Here is a 16412-nt window from a genome sequence, read left to right as displayed (position 1 = left end):
GAGCAGCCCTGTGGAGAAGGACTTGGGAGTGATGGTCAATGAGAAACAGAACGTGAGCCAGCTTCAGTGTGCGCTTGCAGCCCAGAAAGCCAACCGTATCCTGGGCTGCATCAAAAGAAGCATGACCAGCACGTCAAAGGAGGTGATCCTGCCCCTCTACTCCGCTCTTGTGAGACCTCACTTGGAGTATTGTGCACACTTCTGGTGTCCTCAACATAAAAAGGACATGGAGCTGTTGGAGCAAGTCCAGAGGAGGGCCATGAGGATGAAAAGAGGCTGGAGAACCTCCCATATGAAGACAGGCTGAGAAAGTTGGGGCTGTTCAGCCCGGAGAAGAGAAGGCTGCGTGGAGACCTCATAGCAGCCTTCCAATATCTGAAGGGGGCGCTGGGGAGGGACTCTTTGTTAGGGACTGTAGTGGTAGGACAAGGGGGAATGGCTTTAAACTTAAACAGGGGAAGTTTAGATTAGACATAAGGAAGAAGTTGTTTACAGTGAGGGTGGTGAGGCACTGGAATGGGTTGCCCAAGGAAGTTGTGAATGCTCCAACCCTGGTGGTGTTCAAGGCCGGATTGGACAGAGCCTTGGGTGACATAGTTTAGTGCGAGGTGCCCCTGCTCATGGCAGGGGGGGTGGAACTAGATGATCTTAAGGTCCTTTCCAACCTTAGCTATTCTATGATTCTATTTATTTTTTCCCCACAGGATACCTTACTCTGGTTTCTATGACAAAGGAAGCCACAGCATGCAGGACTTCTGTCTTCCTGCCTGCAGAAGTGGGAAATACAGATATCTGTATGATGCTGTAAGGGGGTTTCTGGGGTGATCAGAAATAAAAGATGTTGAGCTGGGCTCAGAAGAGAGACAGGTCCAAGTCTGAATGATTTCTCTGGACACTCTGGTGAAACCAGAGAATGAAATGGAAATGTGTGGGTGAGTGAGGATGATAAATGAGATGCCGAGTGAAGAAATCCCAGCAGTAGACAATGCACTTTGAAAGCATTTAAAGTATCAACAAATACTGCTCAGAAAGACTTACTTCATGTATGAGGGAATCCTCAGGAAAAGGGTCCAAACTTTAACAGAAGCAATACTGCCCTGGAGTAATTTGATTACGGCTCTGCCTCTGCCACCACATTGCTCAGTAAAATTACTGATTTTTTTTATTATTATTTTTGTCACAGTGCTGGATAATTGTTAATATTTTGTTTTCTGGCTCCAATTCTGTATTTTGTTCTATTCATAATCTATTTGCACTATTCCAAGGCTTGATTCTTCCTGACTGTAGTGTGAATGAGGGAGCAGAGAAGGAAAGAAGAGAGCAACTTTGCCTCTTCTCTGGGGTGGCTTGCTGACCCTGACATTGTGCCTGAAGTGCTGGGATGCTGGAGACAAGATTCTCTCCTGCTCCCTCATCAGCCTCATCTGCTCAAATGGAAAATAGAATATGCCCAGCCCGGAACTCTCTGTGAGTGAGCTGTGGGACCTGAGCTTGGCTAATAGTGGGCAAAGGGTGTTCAGGTACCTGAAGAGAGAATCAAGTCCTTGGTCAGCTGCTTCTCCTTTCGGCTTTACAGATTGTGATAAAACACTTCCCGTCGGTGTCTTATAGTGCTGTGCCACCAAACGTGTTGTTTATGCATCTCAAATGCTCTGGTGGCAGGGTGCCTGAAAAATAAAATGATTGTTTTGTAGCAGTTTATTCTGTTTCATTAATGATTGAAGTGTTCATCAATGTAATTGCCAGTTAAAATTGCACTTTGCACCAAATCTCCAGGGGCCCTTCTTGAATTTGCCAAGTGTGAGACATTCACTTTGCTGAAATGTTTTCTGTCAATGACACTGATATTATAGGCAATGTGGGTAGCTATATCTGCCTAACACTTTCCATTTCTGATCCTGTTTCCCCATTAATGTAAATATGCAAGTAGTGTATGGAACCTGGGATTGGAAATACTTGCAGGATCATTTTTCTACTGGAAAAGAGCCAACTGCTAGAAATTGATCCACCGCCATGGCTTTGGTGGAGCTACTTCAGACTCCAGCAGCTGAACATTTAGTGTGTAGTAATCTTGTAGAAAATTGATGCATCTGTGGACAATACCAGGCCATAAGAGTTGGGTTCAACACTTGCATTACTCCTAGTAAAAGGGATTACAGATGCAAAGGTGTTAACTATGAATGGCTTCTCTGCTAAGATGAACAAGTCCAGGTAAAGCTGTAAGGGCATGATTTCTTGAATAGAAATTATTTTCCATTTGTCAGGGTGAACAGAGAATAATTGAATCTTTGAAACACACTGTTGGTTAGGAAGAGAAAGAAGAGGTGTCAGCCCCTGTGTGAACCTACGTAGTGAGCATTTTCCCAGCTCACCTCCAGAAGGTAGATTAATTTTCCTCTGTGAGGCTTGAAAGCATCAACTGGATGTATTGACTTTCTTATTAGTTATATTATTAGTTAGCTATATTAGACTAACATGCCCATGCACCTGCCCATGTATGTAATCAACCCCTCAGATTATTTGAGGTTTCTGAGGAGTAGAAGGAAACAGAGTCAGTATGCAGTCCACAGCTGACAGTGAGTAAATCAGAGTAGGCCATGCCTACTTCAGTAAAAACTAAAAAAAAATTACATATTTAGAAAAGCTGCATTTGTGTAAAGACATTTTGAAATGAATGTAAAAGATCTAAGCCATAATTAGAAGATGACGGAAAAGAAGGAAGAGAGTTTGATGTAGCAACATTTCAGAGGAAAAGGCAGAAGCAGTCTTTTGTTAATGCTGGGGATTAGCAAATTAATTAGCTCAATCTTCAACTCAGGAAATTGCCTAGTAAAAATGAGGCTACTTAACATTTGTAGGGCACTTAAAATACTTAAATGAGTAAAGGGCAGACTTCCAATGATGTTTATATATGTACTAGATGTACTTTTTCTCTAGATGACGAATTTTTTCTTAATGCTTATGCTATTTGCTCCCAAAGGTTAAGGGAGTTTATTTACTATGGTGATGTTGAGAGGATGACTGGGGGATTTTATTCATCTCAGTGCACTTCACTGCCACAGACCAGACAAGTGATCTCTAATTTCCTGATATTACCATCTTATACATCAAAGACTCTGTCAAGAGCAAAATAATGTGACTTTCTCTAGGTGGCCCACAAGTAGGCAAAAGCAGTGATGTTGAATGTCATTTTTGATCGGACTGAGACCATTTTGATCTCTGTTACTTAAACATCATCTTCTTGTCATAGTGATTTGATGGCAAGACAGTAGGGCTATAAAAACCCAGTGAGGCCACCCTCAAAATTTCACATGGTAAAGAAATAGACTGAAAGAACTCAAATCAACTATATGCTCAGAGAAGCACAAAATCACTAGGGGAAATGGAACTTAGTGAAGTAATTCTCCACAGAGATCACATTTGTCTGTGGGACAACATATTTTCATAGTTAGAGGCTGGCCTGTGGTTTCACTAGCATAATTAAAAAACTGTTCTCATTGTACTGTGTTAGTGTTTTGGTGCACATTCAAATCAGAAAATTTAGTTCTTATCTTTTTATTTATTTGCCTTCTTTGTTTCAAGATGGTTTTAAGTGCTGAAGTTTATCTAGAACAAAAATTTACTCTTTTTATATGATTTAAACCAAAATCTTAACAATCTTTCTGTGTTTCAAAGCAGCTAGTTGTTGTAATTATATCATCCGGTATCTTGGTTTGTTATAAATCATTTCCTCTCCCCATACAAAAAAGAAAAGAAATAAAGCAAAGATGTTCCTTGAAACAGATCTCAATCAAATGTGAAAAAGTAAATTAACCAAAAAAAAAGGAAAGAAAGAAACATTAAGAATATTCTTATTTAAGTGAAATTATGTTTTATCTGGGATGAAACAACTGAACTATTAAGTGATAAATTTAGTTTGTGTGATAATGTTCCTTTAAGCTTACTTTCTTCTATCTGCACTCTTTATCTTTTAAGGTTATGTGATTCTAGCCTCTACTGTATGATATTTTTTTCTTTCTTTTAATGACTAAGCAGTAAGAATGAAGTGCTGGAAATGGACCTCATACACAACAAAAGCACTCTCTGTTGAAAAAACCCCACGATTGTTGTTTTCTTCCTTTGCTTTTCCAAAACAAAGCTTAAAAGTGTGTGTCCCATGATCAGACATTTCAGCTTTTGCATTATTTGGGTTCAGTAATGCACATAAAACATTCACTGGTACATTAGTGGAGAGTGTTTCTTACTATCCTGGTGTTGTCTTCTCTGTCTCTGTTCTGCTTAGCCATCACAGCCAGCGAGTGCCCGGTTTGCTTACACGTTCTGTCTTCACAGCTCTTAACATCCTTAAAATCTTAGAGGGGAGAGTGAGCCCAGCCTCTGAGGTGTTAAGATTTGGTCTTGATCCTTTAAACTCTAAATATGGGACTTTGAATTAAACCTATAGATTTCTAACAAAAGCTTCTTTTTCTTTTTTCTTTTTATTCTTTTTTTTTTCTTTTTTTCCCCTCCCATTTTAGGCTTACTTTAACCTTATCCTGTCCCATGGACTTGAAGAATTTTCCTATGGATGTACAAACATGTACAATGCAGCTAGAGAGCTGTGAGTGTCCAATTGCTTTATCTATCAAACAACAAGCTTTTACCCTAGCATTCAGTTGTTAGATAGTATCTACATTGTTGTATTTATATGGTGCAACTCAATAATCCTATTTTGTAAGGGAAAATCATGGAGGAACAGTGATTTAACTGATCATCACTGTGCCATGCAGGTCCCTTGTCTCTGTGCTGTTCCTGTTCCCCTCCCTTTCCCCCTGCTCAAGCACTTCACCTGCCTTCCAGGGATAACCACAGCAGTGCTGTGCAGGAGAAATTATTGAATCTTGGGAAAGTAAAAGCAATTAGTACACAGCTAGGGATTAGCTATGTCTGATCGAGATATGCTATGGTCTTTTGAAAAATGAAAGCAACACCCCTAATAAAGCAGAAGTCCTATTAGTATACTTATGCTGGTAAGATAAACATGGCCAAGGCACGGACTTAGGTACTGGCGTGCACCCATCCATACTATGTAGCTGTCAGCACAAACTGTGGCACCATTTTGACCTGTACCAGGTAACAATCAGACAAAACCAGCAGTGGCTCAGATAACAGCATGCGCTAGCAATCATTCCCAATAGTCAGTAAGTACCAGGCCACCTTGGGTTTTTTGTGGGGAGGGGAGAAGGGGTTTAGCTGTATGGATATTAGCTGTGGGCTACCACCTGCCTTTGTGCCCAGAGAATAATAGAAATACAGAATGGTTTGTGTTGGAAAGGACCTTAAGATCATCTAGTTCCAACCCGCTGCCATGGGCAGAGACACCTCACGCTAGACCATGTTGCCCAAGGCCCTGATTTACCCATAAAGATGTAGCCATTGCAGTCAAAAAGACTCTTGTGTGAATTGAAGCCTCTCTTTCCCCTTCACACCTCTCACTGGTAGGCTCACAGGTTTACAAAAGCTGCTGTTTTCTTATTAGCAAAGGCAGTTTAGAAATCCTTGTTTTGTTGGTACGTGCCAAATCCAACATCAAAGAATGATGAAAATAAAGCAAATAAATAAAGCAGGCTGACACATAAACACAGAGAAATGACATTTAAGTTGTAAACAGTATCTTTGATAGCCCAGCAAAATTATTTTTTAGTGGCAAACTAGGGCAGTATTTCAGAATGCTGCTACTTGTTGCTATGAATAGAGTAATAGTGCAGTAATAGTAACTGGCAACTAACAGCGGTAGTGCTGCTGTTAATCTGAGAGTTTAAAAATATAACTAATATAACATGTATTACAATAAAACACATGCTTCTTGGACATAATAATATTTGCTTTTGATGTTTTCCAGTCAGCTAGCATCTAACAAACTAATTTCTTTATTGTAGTTGGCTACACTATGAATGATCTGATATTTGAGTGGCTAAGTGACGGACCTGTGCAAGTTGCAGAAGGTTTAACCTTGCCACAGTTTATTTTGAAAGAAGATAAAGAACTTGGCTATTGCACAAAACATTACAACACTGGTAAGCATTATTCTATTTTTTTTCTACAATCACTTTAATGGTATCTAGTGTCAATTGGTAAAGGAAAAAGATAGGTAAAAGGAAAAAAGAATTTTAAATTAAAAGTCTTTTCAGCCACACTTATTTTTAAATCTAAAAAAAAAAGAATTTTTCTCCCTTTTGTTTTTGTGTTTGAAAGATTTTGTTTCCAAATTTCCTTTAATTTCATTAGAGATATTTTAATATGCATATTCTAATATTCTTAAAATCAGTAATGAATTTAAAGTCTTAAAAAACTGATAAAAATCTGCTTGTCTTGGTTTCCTTAAAATGGAACATTTTTAACAAACTGAATATTTTCTTAAATATTGATTCATCACTTTTGAAATACCGATTTTTCTGAACTCGATATTTTTCTCCAGCATATCAAATTGCCAGTGAGGAAAAATATCAAATTTTCACCAGCTTTTATGTGTGGCCTAATTCATGAGATGTAGTATTTGAAAGGACAATGCTTTCATTGCTGATCTGAATAGTGTACAGGCATGGGAAATTAAATGTTTAATACTCCAATGTTTTTTCTCATGTTTGTTATTTTGAAGTCTCAAATGCTGTGTTTTCTGTCTTTAGGTTTACAGAGCAGAGAGAACTCTCTTAAAATGTTGATTTAGCTGCTTGGAGTTTATTTAATGGGGACAGCACTTAGAGAACAGTTTGCTGTGTGCTTGCTGGGATTAGATATAATCCTTCTCATCCAAAATAGCTTTTTCATCATTTCAGCATAAAAGTGAATCTGGTTGCATCAAATACGTTTGTTTTACTGACTGAAATAATACAGTGTGAGAGGTTCTGTCTGTGCCAAAAATAAAGTCACATTCATTTCTTATGAATAGACAGGTATTGTTTTTAATTTTTATAAATGTAGTTTCGTATTTTGGGGCCCAAAGTACTAAGGAAGGAAAACTGTGATTCTGCAGTCTAAGACCTGCAAAAAGGGGGACTGCTGTGACTTCTTATCTTTTCTCATACTTAAAGGGGATAATTGAGAGTAAATTCCAATGGACAGAGCTTACACTTTTGTAATTTGGATGGTGCAAAGTTTAGCTATTTCCCACCATATGACTCAAACTCTGAATAACTGAGTTCATCTGCTTTTCTAATTACTTTGAAGGGACAAATACTGAAAGTAAGAGAGGATGGAGATCATGGGCAATAGGTTCCTTATATATCCAGGAAGACTCCCCACAAAGGATAAAAAAAGCTCCCATTATACGTAGTTAAACAAAATAAATTTGTAGTTTCCTGAAGTTAAGTGTGCAGTTTGGCAAGGGGAACTTACAAGCAGTATTCAAGCAAAAAAAAATTTGCCTAGAGGCACTCACATTCTGCCTTCTCTGTAGTATGCTCCTTCAGGTTTGGTGTGAAATTAAAATGTGAATAAAAGCTGTATTGTTTAGCTTCCTCCTACCCACACTGTCCAGGTTGTGCCCCAGGAATCTGGAAAGCATTCAGCAGGTTGGGCTCCTTTCATGCCATGGTCACGTCACCCCTTTGGAGTCCCCTTGAGGGGTCAGGATAAGTTACTATCCATGTCTCAGAGTCTGCCTTTAGGGTCACAGGTCCAGTTACTCGTTTCAGAGGTTCTGTCCTGCCAGAAGGTACTATTCAGTTCTTCTCCCCTGCTCTCTTTGTCAAGCAGCCTCTGTTTTGTCCTTTCTGCCAACTCACACACCCTGCTATTCAGCTTTCTAGACCAGCAGAAAAATATGCATACATCACAAAAGAAGAAAAAAATATCTAATTTCTCCTGAAAGGATGAATGAGGAACAATGCATCTTCATGCGTTTGACCAACCAGCACAAGAGGGATCCTTTGAAACCATAAGCATGAAACTTCAGGAGTGACAGTCTTTCTCATACTCAGTATAGTCTGCCTCAAGTGAGAGCCTTCACTAGTACCTAACCCACAGTAATTTGCAGAGCAGAACAGGGTGACTGCATTAGTAAATGTTGCAGCTCAGGTCTCTGCATCCTTCACTGCATAACTAGCTCTGCTGTCAGGCAATCCTACATTTTCATCCTCTGCTAGCCCTGTGGAGCAGCTATCTGTTGTTTGAAGAATCACTCACCTCCCACAAAGAGATTGTTGTGGGTTGCTGGAGCTAGACTTTTGGCAAAATTCAAAGCAGATATTGAGTTGCTTCTGCTATGGGATGTTATCCACAGATACAGGCAAATGACATGACCAAAATGAGAAGGCATGTGACCTATCATATGGCTGTAAGACTAGTAGTTTTTAATTTGGTTTTTTTTTTAATACATTTTCTTAATCTCATGTCATTAAAACAGGAAAACACTGTCTCTTCTAAGACTAAACATTGCATTTGACTAAAATAGAATGTCAGTGAATTTTGAGGAAAAAAATAATTGCATTTTCTGGAACATATATTTTCTGGAGGTGAAACTACCATGTTAATATTTGTTTTCTCAGTTAATGTAAAGAACTATTAGACACAGTTTGCTTCAAAGGTCCCATGTGTCTCCCAAGCTAGTGTGCAACAAATGGCTAACTTGTTTTTGTGTATCAGAACCTGCTTATACTGTTAGATTAGGAAACAGGCCAAGCACCTGACTTATGTTCTAAAATGAGATAAAAATGTGCAAAAAGCATTTATGAAAGTAATTTCATGTTCTAGGAAAGTTTACATGCATTGAAGTCAAGTTTCATTTGGAGCGTCAGATGGGATACTATTTAATCCAGATGTACATTCCTAGCCTGCTGATTGTCATTTTGTCCTGGGTTTCTTTCTGGATCAACATGGATGCTGCTCCAGCTAGAGTTGCACTGGGTATCACTACAGTTTTGACAATGACGACGCAAAGCTCAGGATCAAGAGCTTCCCTCCCAAAAGTAAGGAAATAATTTTGTATTACCAATTTGTTACTAATAAGAAGTATTTGTACTACTCTCTGCAGTAGCTCAAAGATCTGTGTAAATTTGCACCTGATAAGGAGTCTTGAGAAAGTGGTAACTGTGATGTTAGACTAATGCAATACCCTTGCATTTGGATTTAGACAGGTTTCTGCTGGCTTGTGGGATGGCCAGAGGATTCAACAGTATGGATTTTTAGAGTTTCTACTAGTTTTGACACTTAGTTTTCAGTATGTAAAAGACAGATTTTCTGAAGTATTTAAGGTACCTAACCGGATTTCTGAAAGCGCTTTCATGAAAATTGGACATTCTGACTGGGGACTTTATAAACTCTGCCTGGTCTTTTCTAGACTGTCAGACTTTAAGATATCTTGATGTTTCTAGATATGGCACTTAGTTCAATGTATATATAAATATGCATAAAAAATAGGTATATATAAAACATATGCACACACACATATATACAACATATGCGTACATCTAGAAGGCTTCTCTGGAGTCTTTTCAGTGAGGAACTGCTGATGTCTTTGCTTCACAGCGTAATTTGTCCATGTTCTTATTCAAGTGTTATCTGCAGACCTTTATCTTCTCTATGCACAAAAATACACTCTCAATAAAATTTTGTGTTATTTTTTTTTTTAATCCAGGCCAGATGCTGTAAATGGTTTTACAGATTACAGGGTGGATTCTGTGTTTAGTCAGGCTGACAGCTCTTTTCAGCATAGGCACAACCTGAATGCTTCTGCTGATAGCAGTCCCAGCTGAATTTCATGTGCATGCCTAGCTTTTACAGTTTTCTGGGCTAGAGCTCAAAGGCAGGTCAGTTTACAATAGTCTAAGGAGTCATGAGATATATAGTCCCTCTTTACAGAAGTCCAGCATCACATGGATTGTGATCACAGCAGCAATGAAAAGTACAGTTTTTTGAGTGTTTGTATAGAACATGATCCATGCCAAAAAGCATGTTGTAACTTGTGCTACTTTACCCTCAGAATCACATTTAGTCTCACTCCAGATACTGAGATTTGTTCAAGTGGAGCGTATATATAGATATAGGGCAACTTCAAAAACTGCACAGATTGTGTTACTCTTCTGTTGGTAATGAGAAAGTATCACTTAAAAATCTGGTGACTATAACAGCTGATTCAGCTTCACTTGTTCACTTGGAGATATGTATAATTTTCCATGCAGACTGAAAGCCTGTTGTATATTAACTCCGTATCTATTTCAAATGGGTAATTTCTTAAATATTTTTTCAGACAATTCAATCAATATTGCCAAGTGAACACTCTGAAAAGAAAGTCAACAAAGAAATGATGTTGGCAAGGAGCATACAGGCTCTGTAGATAGCAAATTTAGAGTCACTGAACACTGTGTCTAGATGGTACTACATGACTCCATGTGTTACATTCCAAGTTTCCTCCAAATTAACTGGCTTGGGAATTAGAGATGGTACAATCACTTTAGGGGAGATTTCCATCCACATTTCCAACTGGGCAAACATAACCTGCCAAGAAGCTCTACAGTGTTAGCATGCCCAAAATGCTAATGCTTTAGAAAGACTTTTTGTCAGATGCCTTTGATCCAGATGAAATGCTTCTCCCTTTTTTATTCTGCCTTGTTTGAGTAGAAAAGTATTTGCTGGATAATTTTCTGGGCTTCTGCTAAGTAGAAGAAATGGTCATATCCACTATATGTTGACTGTGTCTGTCTGAATAGTGGAGAGGTTCTCCTGCAGCCTTGGGATTAAATACATTTATCACAGGAGTTGTCAGAGAACGGTGATGCTCTGGCCCTACTCCATCTTCTCCTTTCCTGTTGTGTTCCTTTGCCACAAGATAGGCACTAAGAGAAAGTACCTCACCAGATAGTCCAGCACCTTATTTCTGTCAGGCTACACCTGGTTGTTGCAATTCCATTGTGTAATTAAGCTCAGCCATGCTTTATAGCTTTAGTCTCTATGTAAGTGAACTAACACTCATGGGGGCTTTTGAAGTTTCTGGCTCCACCTTGGATGACACAGGTGCCCAAAGAAACATGGGACTGACCAAAATAAAAGTACTTAAAAACTTAGAGATGTGTATGCTCTGTGTGCACACACATCTCATATCATCAGTATCTGATTCTTTACACAAAGCAGAAAGTTTTTGTTGTTGTTGCAGGCACATAGTTATTTTAAAACCTCTTCTGTAACTTAATACCAAAATTGTATTTCTTAATAAAATCTGTCCAGCTGAAATGTATTTAGAAATAAAAATAAGAACTGAATCAAATCACTGTTAAATGTGAAGTCCAAAAATGGGTTTTTAAAGGTAATGTTTTTTCAAGTTTTTCTACATATTGCTATGACACAGGAAGTTAGGCTGTCAATAAAACATCCATTTAAAAATTGCTCCAAGCATGAATTCTAACAGAATAAGATATGACAGGAGGTTTATTTTTACAAGACTACTGAAAAAACAGATGCAATTTTGCTTTGTGAAAGCAACAAAGCAACCTACATTTGAATATAAGGGTTAGATTTTCCCCCATCCTTCTTTTTGTCCTGTTGTTATCAACACACATTTATACAACTTTACCTTCAATTTGCCTACTGTCACATGCTAAGAGTTTCTTCTCATTCTTCTCTATTTTAGTAGGTCTTTACCACAAAAAAAACCACCCAAAACCAATCAAAGCATTAAAACTCACCACTTTAAAAGGAACCTAAAAAAGGCAAAGAATAATTGTGATAAGATTACTAGTTAGATAATTTGTCTGTTTCCAAGCTACTATCTAAATGATGAAAGTGTTACTATTGAGGAGTAATTACATACATATTGTTCTTAACCCTGGTATACGACTACATGACAGAGTTCTGTTTACTTAGAACTGCTCTTTTCTGTATTAATAACTAATACTCATTTTAATACATAGATTTCATAATGGTAGGTGATGGCAACACAGACATTAGGCACTCCGTTGTTGATAATTAAGATTAGGATTGAGACTGCTAAAAAGAAAGAAAGGAAAGAAAAGGAAATGAAAGAATGCAATTAATTCCAGCTGAGGTTCATGTTTGCTGCACATAACAGAAACATCTAGAAAGCCTCTTCTAAATTAAGTATAATTATATTTCTTTGGTAAATTTTGTAGCATTTCTGTAGAATTATTATCTTTGGATTATTTTCAAATTCTGGCTAAGAATATAGGGTAAATTCCAATGTAAGCAACATAGTGATAAATGAATATGCAATTTTTTCCTTATTCTTCTACAAAGTTGATTTCTTTGTTACAAAAGGTAAGAATAGACCATGAGAGAGGTTACATCCCAGGAAAGCTACTACTGTTCTGTAGTGCCTGTTTCAGAAAGCAGAAAGGTTCTCTTCCTCTACAGTTTTAACATAAGCTGAGAAATACTGCATCCTGCTTCCTTCATGGAGATGAAATAATGGTTTTCTGTATAGGGACTATCTGCAAAGAAATATTCACCATGATGTTAAAATCTTTTATAGTGATGAAATTATTTTGTGTTTGTTACAGAAGCCTAATGAGGGGTCCTGTAACCAGAGTTATCCTTATTGCTTGTGTTAGGAGGCGGTGAGGAACTCATCCAGAAAGCTGGGCTTGAATACCTTCCATGCAGTTTAGCTAATCCATCACTGGGATACCCAGGAATGGTGATCCAAAATAGCATGGTTCCTATGATCAGTTCCCCTTCCCACACATTCATGTGTGTAAGTCTTACCCACATCTGATACTCTGTGTCCGGATTCCTCTGGTTCTATTATCATTTTTCACTTAGAATCTTTGTCTAGATAAATGTTTGTGCACCAGTAGCTCTTGCTGATCAGCCCACCTGAGCAGAAATCCTGGTTGTCAGCTGGGTCATCAGTGTGATCACACATCTGCAATGAAAACCTCAGGCAACCCTGAACTTTCTATGTGAGTTCTGTGCATGAACCAGATATCCTGTTTGCAGCTAGGGTTTGCTGGACTTCATCTATGCAGGGAAACTCTATGGCACACAAATCAAGAATCTGATGTAACCTACCATACATCCATGCAATACACAGCACATGCTTAGATCCAACACCTTCTGGAAGTATCAGACCCACAGCACAAAAATGACAGTATGTATTCATCAAAATATGGACAAAGGAATGTCTGAGCATCATGAGAGACATGGAGACATAGAATATGCCTTCATGTATTTTATAGTCCCAGCTGTATATAAGCTGGGGGAATAAAGGGGAGGATATCAACATGCAACAGCACGGAATTGTTGAGAAGTGTTAGAAAAGAATTCTTCAGAGAATTAGACAACCATTCTCTTGTTATTCCATTTATTTTTATACAGCTTCCCTTCTGTTGAATCAACAGAATCAAAAGTTTTAAAGTACTTTCAAATGAGGCATTTGAAAGAATAATGAGTTCTCTACTGTGATAGTAATTGGGTATTTTTCAGATTGCTTCCTTCTTAAAACACTTATATAAACCAAACCTTAGAAACAACAGTCCAAGAAAATTAATTACTTTTAATGGCATAAAGCAAAACATTTGAGGACACTTTAAGTTAAGTAAGTGATAGCAACTGCATTTTACACAGTTGCATAGCATTCATATTGTGTTACTTTAATGCACAGTGCTTAATGAATGCATGTTCCTTCACCAGGAAGCAATGTCTGAGAAAAAAGTCTCACTCAAAGCTCACCAAAACATCTGGAATTCCTTCCATTCACTTCTTTTGGCTTTGGGTCACTAAATGCATTACCAAATGCAATAAAAGCATTTTATTCTGAGAGGTGCAGAGACTTGCAAAAACAAAGTCAGTGAAGTCTATGCCCTTTGGCAGTAAATGACTGGTTTTTTGTGTTGTCCACTATCCCCACCCTACTTGGAGACTTTTCAAGATTCTTTGGCTTCTGGCAGACCAGTCTGAGAAAGTAACCTCTCCTTTTTTGAATGCCAAAAGTTATGAAATAAAGAAGCTCCAAGAATACAGTACATTTCATATTTTGAATTAAAGTTAAAATGATGCCATAATATTATTCTTTTTTAAAGGAAGAAATAAGAATAACAATAAAGAAAAAGGAATAGATGCTGTTAGCAGAAATTATATTCTTTGTTCATTTGCTTTCATAGGAAGTAGAGCACCTAAGGTGATAGCTTACTCTTTCATGAAAAAAAACCAACACAGAGATGATACATTTTCATGCAGCATTATCGTAAAAAAGCAGTAATGAAGTAACTTGGAATGGAAGCAATTTTTTGACAAATTACTTTTACTCTAGTCTCAGAATCTTAAAAGGAAATATAGGAACAATTCAGTGATCATGAGATATGTTAATTGGAACTTGGATTATGTGAGCACATGGTACACTGCCTGAAATAATTAAGCTAACCCTATTTTTATTAGACGTTTACAAATTCCTGTTGGAGACCTGATGGTCCTAAAACATTACCTTGATATTTAATAAGCTTGCCCTATGTCACATACTTATGTATTCTGATAAGAGAACTGAAAACAAATTTCCACTTTACAAAAAATTATTCGGGGGCCTTGAGTGGATTTAAAAAGAAACATCCTAGTGGTTTTCAATTTTCTTGACCCTAATAAAAAGGGGCATGTTGTCAAAACACTTGGCGAGTCAGGCTGTGCTGTCAGGTAACCATGAGGATCTACTCTGGTTGTGTGATTACGTGGAAATGTTTTAGCACTCTCTTGTTTTGTTCATTTCCAATCTTCTTATATAACTTTTTTTTTCCTTCCCCATTACAGTTTTAATATATATTCCTTCTTCTACTTATAGTAAGAGATCATGAGACCTGCTTTAGCCCTTTTTTTTTTTTTTTTTTTTTTTAAGCTTAGCAAAGCTAGGCACAACTAAATCTTGTATTCAGGCAATGTTTTCAGTATCCACTGTTATATTATATACAGTATTTGAATCTGGATACAAAGATCTCTTCTACACTACATAACAAAAGACATCACATAGACTGAACCTATTTTTCAACAAAAAAAGCTCCAAAATACAGGGAAGTTCATAAGTAACTGAGCATGCGTTTGCTTATTGCAACTTATTGAAGCAGATACTTGGGCACAAACTGATCGTGACTAAATGTAGAGTTCTGTGTGCAAAATAAGATGTCCTACAAAATATTATATGATAAACTACTGTCAAGTTCTTTATAAACGCCTGCTCATAAATTATAGCTTAAAAGGAATTTCATTATTCTGCTCTACAGCTTTTTCACATTCTGTTTCTTTATTCTTACTTCTTCCCCCTTTATATATGTTATGTCACATATGGTTTTGAGGTAATATGTTAATGTGTTTGTGCTTGAGGGCAAGAGGGTGTTTGAACTGCAGTGGAAGATGTGGTACATGTATCAGATGATATGTGATGTACCAGAGAGAGCTTTCTAGCCACTTCAAGTATTAATAGCTGTGACCATGTTAATACCAGCTTGAAAATATGTGCTTAGCCCTAATGAAAAGAGTCCGTGGTGCCCAGAAACTTCTCTGCTGTCACCACATACATCAGCTGGTCTTGCAAAAGACACCTTCCCTTCTTTAAATCTTGCACTTTTGAGATCTAGGTTGATACATAGCTAGCCTGTGAGGTTATGACTTCAGTGGGAGCAGTATCTTAATTAAAACAATGTTGGACAAGCTTTGGCACAGTTTTATATGCTGTGATCATGAATCCATTATAGGAAGATTTTTTTTTTTCTCCCATTCCACAACCATTTCCAGTTCTATAAAACCTGAAGTTTGTGTCTGCTGCAGAGGTAGGAAGACAAAATACAGCAGGTTCCATGCTCCTTCTGAGAAGAGCAGGAGGAAGAATGACGTAGATGTTACACAGAGCACCTAAAGCCATTGCTAGAAATTGCCACATTATTCTGTTTAACTTGGCCATAGACATGTGGTGTTCTGGTGAATCCTTGGGTCTTACAGTGGTTATGTATAGATTCTGGTGAAATACTTGCTGTCCTTCTTTGTGTGCAAAGCTGACTGACTGGTATATTGACTGATAAAGACTAATAATACATCTATAGCAGATTGTACTCTATGAAAGTAAAAAAATAAAAGACTGAGTAAATCGGTCACTTTTTCCACTGTACTAATCTAAACTTTAGTTTACTTTTCTGTATAGAAAGACAGTGGTATTTATGGTAGTACAAAAGCGGTGGTTGCTGCCATGCGTGACAGCTAAAAATACACAATAAAATGTGTCTGAATACCTTTGGGATGTAGTTTGAGTACTCCTGGCACTTCCTCAGCGGGTTTTATAATGCAGTCATCTGGGAGGGCTGGCATTCAGAGGAGCCTATTTCAAGCATCAGAGAAGAGTTGAAGTTATTGTACACACCAGTCTGGCGGTTGTTTCATAACTCTGGCACGGTGCTGGGGCCCTCTGGCTTTGTTGTTGCACCCTCCAGGACCTTCTAGTGGCTTTT

The 16412-nt window shown here is 37.8% G+C and overlaps 1 protein-coding gene across 1 annotated transcript; it reads left to right on the top strand.

Annotated features, from left to right (window-relative positions):
* Window positions 1-4517: 4517 nt before the first annotated feature.
* Window positions 4518-8945, top strand: LOC104399240 (glycine receptor subunit alpha-2-like; the record flags this gene model as incomplete). The annotated part of the gene is made up of 3 exons (XM_010010206.1): window positions 4518-4600; window positions 5919-6056; window positions 8731-8945. Coding segments are annotated over 3 exons (436 nt in total), but the record flags the coding sequence as incomplete, so codon positions are not given.
* Between the last annotated feature and the right edge of the window lie 7467 nt (window positions 8946-16412).

The sequence above is a fragment of the Nestor notabilis genome, unplaced genomic scaffold, assembly GCF_000696875.1.
Source record: "Nestor notabilis isolate BGI_N333 unplaced genomic scaffold, ASM69687v1 scaffold35052, whole genome shotgun sequence".
Lineage (NCBI taxonomy): Eukaryota > Metazoa > Chordata > Aves > Psittaciformes > Psittacidae > Nestor > Nestor notabilis.
This window is presented reverse-complemented; position numbering and strand designations above follow the sequence as displayed.